At 41.0% G+C, this 7,058-nt stretch overlaps 1 protein-coding gene across 6 annotated transcripts in view; it reads left to right on the forward strand.

Annotated features, from left to right (window-relative positions):
- The window catches only part of ank2a (ankyrin 2a, neuronal), an 87,342-nt gene extending 81,046 nt beyond the window's left edge, over positions 1-6,296 (forward strand). For 5 of the 6 annotated variants that reach the window (XM_086032398.1, XM_086032396.1, XM_086032400.1 and 2 more), the window contains 4 exons: positions 1,745-1,828; positions 2,209-2,373; positions 2,748-2,918; positions 4,357-4,521. In XM_086032398.1, the coding sequence (XP_085888524.1) occupies positions 1,745-1,828; positions 2,209-2,373; positions 2,748-2,918; positions 4,357-4,371 (435 nt within the window). In that variant the 3' untranslated portion in view covers positions 4,372-4,521. Of the gene's footprint in view, positions 1-1,744; positions 1,829-2,208; positions 2,374-2,747; positions 2,919-3,032; positions 3,125-4,356 lie in introns of all 6 variants that reach the window. The other variant, XM_086032402.1, reaches the window with a different exon arrangement.
- Positions 6,297-7,058: the final 762 nt, after the last annotated feature.

The following is a 7,058-nucleotide window of genomic DNA, read 5'->3' on the forward strand; positions in this document are numbered from 1 at the left end:
TCCTGTGAAAGGGAAGAACCAACAAGGAAGAGTCTCCAAGATTTATGCAAGGAAACTTCAGATGTGCCGAGCCAAGAAACGGCTATTTTTGCAAGACGGTTCAGCTTTGAAGAACTGATACCGTGCTCCACCTCAGCTAAATTAGAGCCGTCCTCAAATGACAGTAGTGCACTGGCTTGTGTGCATCATCTGGAAACAGCAACCTCTGGAAGACAGTTCATTTTTGAGGATCCAATGCAGACTGAGCATTACTCAGATGAGGTTAACCAAAGAGCTCAGTTGCAACACCTGGAAGAATCTCTGGCTCCATTAGACAATGATGTACCTGATTCCGAACCTGGCTCCGTTGAAACAAAAACCGCAATGACTTCATTCACCTGTAATGAGGAGTACGCCATCCTCCCTGGCTATGCAGCGACCTCCACAACCGCCTTTACCCACACCCCCGCATCACATGAAGATGTTTTCGACAGTGGTACACATCGTCCAGCCTCTGAATATTCAGATCCGGAACCTTACTTTGACTGTAGGCAGACTGCATCAGATTTCTCAGAGACTGAGACGGATGAACCAGAGTTAGCGTCCAGCTCAAGTAATAATCAGCTTCGCTGTAACCTCAGTTGCCCCAGAGAGAAAGAAACTCTGTATAGACGAGTGCTGCTCTCCTCTGGGAGTGAAGATTTTGAGGATGCTTATGTTGTTCAAGACGTTCTCCCAGTCGAGAGTGAAGATGTATTATTCCATTCAGAGGCGTCTGCTGAAGAATTCACCCTGAGTGAACTGCCCAACTCCAAAATGAGAGCATATGACGATGCAAATTCTCTGACAAGGGTAAGGCCAGATTTAGTGGACCCTCCTGGCCTTGCAAAATTTTCTCAAGGCTGATCTTAACTATATTTACTTCATAAAGGAATGGCTGCTAACCCTCTGGTCACATGGATGAAATCTTCATAACCCCCAGTTTGATGTGGGATTACTCATTTTACCAGTCCTAATTTGGGATGAAATTTTGATAACCCCCGGTTTGATTTGGGATTTCTCATTTTACCAGTCCTAACTTTGCATGCATCATTCTCTCCATGAGAGCAAAGCCACAGCTTTCATAATCCCCTTTCTGTTCATGAAGCAAACACAAGCATGTTATGTATTTAGCATTTTGTTGTTGTTGTTGTTTTTATCAGCCTAACAAACTGTTATGTTGTACCATCCAGGGTATGAAATGTAACAAATCTCTGGAAAGTACACCATACCTCTTTGTTTCTTGCTTGCTTTGCTTAAAAAAAAACATCATTTTGAATTTGGATGCGTTCTTTCATTTAATCGTAACGGATTTTGTTCTACTTGGTCAGGAGATCAGCGCAGAGATTGACTCAATGTCTGAAAGTTCTGATGATGAATTTTTGAGTACCAGAATTGTGCGAAGGAGAGTTGTCATTCAGGTATCCACCGCAACATGATTGATGGTGGATGGATGGAGCATGAAGGGTGTGATATTTAACCACACTAGGTTTTCAGTGTCGACTTGAAATTGCCGGTCTAACAGTTTTAGACTAATCCAAGTGGATAAAATATGGAGTATAAAGTGTGATATTGTGTTTATCAGTGCTTATTTCTTCATTAGCGCACATATTTTTCCCTGAGAATGCAACTTGAATGTGCATTTCCTGTCTTTGACATGCTTTGAAATTTTACTTTCCTCATATCCGAGTTTCATTCTGGAAATCTGTCTCCTTTTCCATTACAGTCTGATGAAATGCCTGACGTTCCAACTCAGACTGTGACAGAAGAAAAGTACAAAGATGAAAATGGACACATTGTAGTCAGAAAGGTACAGTAGGATTATCTGTAAAGACTTGGCACATTGAAAATGACATACTGTAAAGTGTAAAAACCTTAAACCACCTCAAGCGTTGTTTTAACTCCCTTTTCACAGTCAGTAAAATTCTAAAGAGTAGTACAGATCTAGTTATCAGGATGGCCCAAATACAACAACCTTTTTCTGAGAAAAAGGTTTAGCGCATTGGCCATGGAAGAACCCATTAAATACTGGTGAGGATGTTTATCAAGGTGCAAATGCAAACATTTGAGACTTTGCATTTGAAGTGTGGGGAATTTAGTTTGAATAATTTAGTATTGATCCATACAAGCGTCACTGCTACTTGCAAACATTGACCTCTGATTTCAAGGTGAATTTTTGACCTTTCTCAGGTGACTCGAAAGATTATTCGCAAGTGTGTTTCCTCGGATGGTGTGGAGCGGGAGGAGGTCTCAATAGAGGGATCCCCCCAGAGGTCCATAAGTGTTGCAGAGGGAGATGGATACTCCAAAGTGGTGAAACGCACTGTTCTAAAGAGCGAGGGAGACCATACAGAGGTATGTGTGTGTACTCTGTTAGGGTTAGGGTTAGGCCTGAAACTCATAATCACCGTAAAGGTTGAATCTCCTCTCTGTCACACTATACAGTGGTGATATCACAATATCGGCAATATCGTGATATCGCGATATTGAAATTGCCGCAATGTATCGTCGTCAAGTCACAATATTGATAGCAGCAAATCTGTTTAAAAGCCCAAGTTGTTTTCCATTTGTGCAGTTCCAGCACCCTCTAGTGGTTAGTTTATTAGTGCGGTTTAATTTGATGCATGACTGGCCAAGCCTATTTCTTTGTGAATTCTCTGAAATACAAGACACAACCTCATTTTTGTGAGTTGGGCTTTTGTCCTGATGTCAATTGTTTTGTTGCCTAGGTTACATTTGCAGAAAGTGAGGGGTTCTCCGCATCACAAGCGACTGCTGAGGTGCGTAAAGTCAGTCTAGCGGAGAGAACCACTATGGTAGAGGGTAAAAGAACAGTGACACACAAAGGGGACTTGTCTTTGGCTTCTGATCTCCCCTCAGCCCAAGAGGACTTCAACCAGGTTTGTCCACACACACACATTTGTTTAAAAATGAAAATGCAATTAAAAGGAATGTATTTATTGAATTCAAGTGCATTGCAGTCAGTGATTTGTTACTTCCTTCAATGCCACCAGGCACTAGGTTATATTGGTGATTTTACCAGAGCAGAGCTCCCCCATGTGGTTGAAAGTGAGACTGTCAAAGATGACGGCACTGTGGTCAGGAGGTGTGTGGGAGCTGGAGCGAATGCGTTTGGTTTTATTCACACGCTCTCACTTTCGGACTTGTTTGGTATAGTTTGTAGTGATTGCGGTGATGTGGCTTTATTACTAACAATTCTGTCTTGGTCTGACTTAGGAGCTGTTTTATTCTCATACGTTATACTGACATATTAGAGCACAGGTGTCAAAGTCAAGGCCCGGGGGCCAGATCCGGCTTGCAACCTCATTTTATGTGTCCCGCAAAGGCAAATCATGTCCGTCAATCACGTTTCTTGCAAATTGTTTTCATTTTTAACAACACTGAGATATGAGCTACTGCAATGTGTTATTTTTTTTTTACCAATCCTCCCCTATAAAATAAATTGAAAAATAATTGAACAATGGCTTACCGGCTTCTCATTTGAAATCTCGCTATCCATCAATTTGTTGCGAAAATGCGATCATAGAAGGCGATCGTACATTTATATGCGTTCACAGTCATAACGGCCCTGCAAGGGACACCATAACTACAATGTAGTCCCGACAAAAAATGAGTTTGACAGCCCTGTATTAGACAAAGAGAACCCAAGTAGACGTTAGTTTTAAAAATGATTTTATTTACTAAAGGGAAAAAAAACCCAAACATATTTTTTTCAAGAATATGTTCTCAGCAGGTCCACTAGTTTCAACACGGCATTCTGATTAATATTGCGTTTGTGGAATATGAGCCAAGCAGCCAAATCCACCCATTTTTAGCCATCTCAGGGGGCGGCCATTTTGTGATTTCTGTCGCCTGAAAATTACGTCACAACTACCCAGATCTCAGGGAACGACCAATCACAGCTCGCCTGTTTTCTAAAGCTGAGCCGTGATTGGTCCTTACCTGAGCCCTGGGTAGTTGTGATGTCATTTTCAGGCGACAGAAGTGACAAAATGGCCGCCTCCAGGGATTGTTAAAAACGAGTGGATTCACTCTTATTCCACAAACGCAACATATATCAGAATGCCTTGTTTCAAATACTGGGCTTGCATTGAACATATCCTTGAAATAAAATAAGTTTGGGTTGGTTTAAGCAAACCTGGCCCTGTGTGAAAAAGTAACAAATCCTTATACTTCTCACGTGGTATCTTTGCACGGTATCTAAGGCTTGCTATATGTTGTGCTGTGATGCAGTAACCAGGCGTATAGTTCTCAGTTTTCCTTTCCAACAATTTCCTGGGTAATGACTTCCCTGTTTTGTTTTTTTTCTATGTACAGGGCCCACATGCGTAAAGGTCAGACCCTCAGACGGACAGTGGTGCAGGGAGGTGGGCAGCGCAAACAGGTCCTTCTTGAGCAAATGGACGGCCCCGCCAAAGGTTCCAAACCGCACGAACTCCAGCAGCATCTGCACCAGCTGTTTCACCACTACTACGAAGAACACCAGGAGGACCACGACGACGCTAATGAAGAAGAGGAAGAGAAACAATAGAAGAATGTGTAACACACTCCCTTGCTACACTAATTATCCTATGCATTTGCCACATGCAATCCCAGCGTGCACCTCAAAGCTACCACAGTCTTCCCATTTTCGTCCTGAAAGATTTTTGAACATTTTTTTTTCACTTTCCCTCCCTTTGATGGTGTTACATATTCATTCATTTCTTTGTCCTGAAGGTGTCGGGTTTGTTTTTATTTTTGATATTTTTTTTTTTGTGACCAAAGAATATCTTTCCTGATCAATTTTTAGGTTTTGTGTCAACATAGTCTTCATTTTTTTTTCCATCTTTGTTATGTGGTAGAGTAACAAAAACATCAGAAAAGGAAAAAATCAGTTCTAGCCCTTACTGAACACTTCACCCCTCCAAAAAAAACTCTCCTGAGTGGGTGCTTGAACTGAAAAACAAAAAAACGAAACAAGAAAAACAACGATTCACGCCACACTGCCTCTCACCGCCAGACTTAGTGAGATCATCTTGGCTAGGAAAAGTCACTGTACTAGAGTCAAATTAAACATGCCTGTATTTATTTAACTACTACTACTGCTGCTGCTGTTGTGTTTTTGTGTAGGCTATGTGTAATGTGTCTTTCGGGCATTCTGATAGTATCTAACCTAATCTAGATAATACTGACATCTGTAGCCTAAGAATGATTAATCAATCATGTGAAGTAGGACGGGCATGACTAATCAACATTTGTCATTATGATTCCGACTTTGTGTTTTTTTTCCATTTTGACCCCTCGTGTCGCTCCTTTTGTTATGTTTTATTCAAACAGACTTTTGTTGGCACTGTGTCCTAAATTATTGATCACGGCTCTTCTGGTATGAATGGTGAGTGTGTGTGAGGACGTTTCACTGTACTGTTGGTCTCCTCTCCGTCTTGATTGAGTTTTCTCAAGCACATTTGATGTCTTATTTTAGAGGGTTATTTTGTGTATACAATTAGAAAAGAGGGCACTAAGGTGGTAAATTACTCCGTTGGATTCCCACCGCACCCATAAATTCTGACGGTGTAAAGTTTTGAGGTTTTTTTTGTTTGGTTTTTTTTTTGCCAGTGACAAGCTATTTATCGGAAAAGAAAGGCACATGTTGCAAAGTGATGCTGGTTCCAATGTATTTATGTATTTATTATGCTGGTTTGGCGTTGATTGTGTGATTGTGAGTGAAAGTTCTTCTTGGGAGTGAGCAAGAGGATGCACTAGTTTATGTACGCAAAGTAAAGAAAGAGATTTATTTTACACAACCCGTATTTACACTCCCGAATGTCAGGATGGAACGCTTCCATGCTTTTAGTGCGCCCGCTGTGTTACAGTCAAGTAGAACTTTTTTGTCTCATTCTTTCGCAGGACAAATGGAGAGAGTACTTCTAAGATTGTGACACAAAGCGTAATGAGAACGTTAGAGAGCTTCAATAAACCGTTATTCCCGCTCAAGAGTATCACGACTGTATGGAACTCAAACATTTTTTTTTCACTTCACTATTTAGGAAGGGGAAAAAAACTTGTGGAAGATCACTGTGACAGGTATAGCATACATTTAATTTGATAAATCAGCACCCCCTTTCTTCTGTGATGCAGACAGTTATATACTCATACGATGCATATGTGTAAACTTCTATAAGGGCATGTATTGCTGTTCAAAACTCCAAAAAAATAAATAAAAACAAAATGGCTGCAGTGTGTTTATGGCTGATAGAGAATAAAAGTCTACAAAGTAAGTGTCTTTTGGTGCTCATCTTTTCTGTTGTGTCTCTCCAAAACCATTCATGTCAGTCAGTCTCTGCTGAAGGTCAGCGGTGTATTTACTTGACGGAACACGGAATCAACAATTTAAATAAACACTCAGTGTAATAAAACAAGTTTGGTACACTATGTTCGCAAAAAAATGAACATTTTTAAGGTGGTGTTTACCAATACCAATTCCCCACCTCCAGGTATGACCAAAACACCTTGATAAAAATGATTCATCTGTTCTAATGCAGACAAAGTAAAACAGCTTTCACCATCTTTGCTATCCGTGGCAGAATTTAAAAACAAAAACTGGGTGAGGAAGCCGACTCTGCTAACAACTCTTCAAAGTTAGGGAGTTCAGCATTTCCCAACGCCAAGAAACCTGTTTTACATCGGACAAATTGCACAGCATACCACCAAACCAAAATGTCCCAAAACCTACACATTTAAAAATAACGGCGATCTCATCTAAATTTTCTCACAAATGTAATTGCTGGTTTTTAATCATAGTTTAATCCCCTACTTTGAAACCCTACCTCTAATTTGAAAATCTAGTGTGAAACCCCTAACCCTTCTTTGAAACCCTAGTTTGAAACCCTAACCGTAGTTTAAAACATTCATCCATCCATCCACTATCGATACCGTTTATCCTCACAAGGGTCGCGGGGCGTGCCGGAGCCCATCCCAGCTGTCTTCGGGCAGTAGGCGGGGGACACCCTGAATTGGTTGCCAGCCAATCGCAGGGCACA

The sequence above is a fragment of the Filicampus tigris genome, chromosome 6, assembly GCF_054856515.1.
Source record: "Filicampus tigris isolate MCC_2025a chromosome 6, RoL_Ftig_1.0, whole genome shotgun sequence".
Lineage (NCBI taxonomy): Eukaryota > Metazoa > Chordata > Actinopteri > Syngnathiformes > Syngnathidae > Filicampus > Filicampus tigris.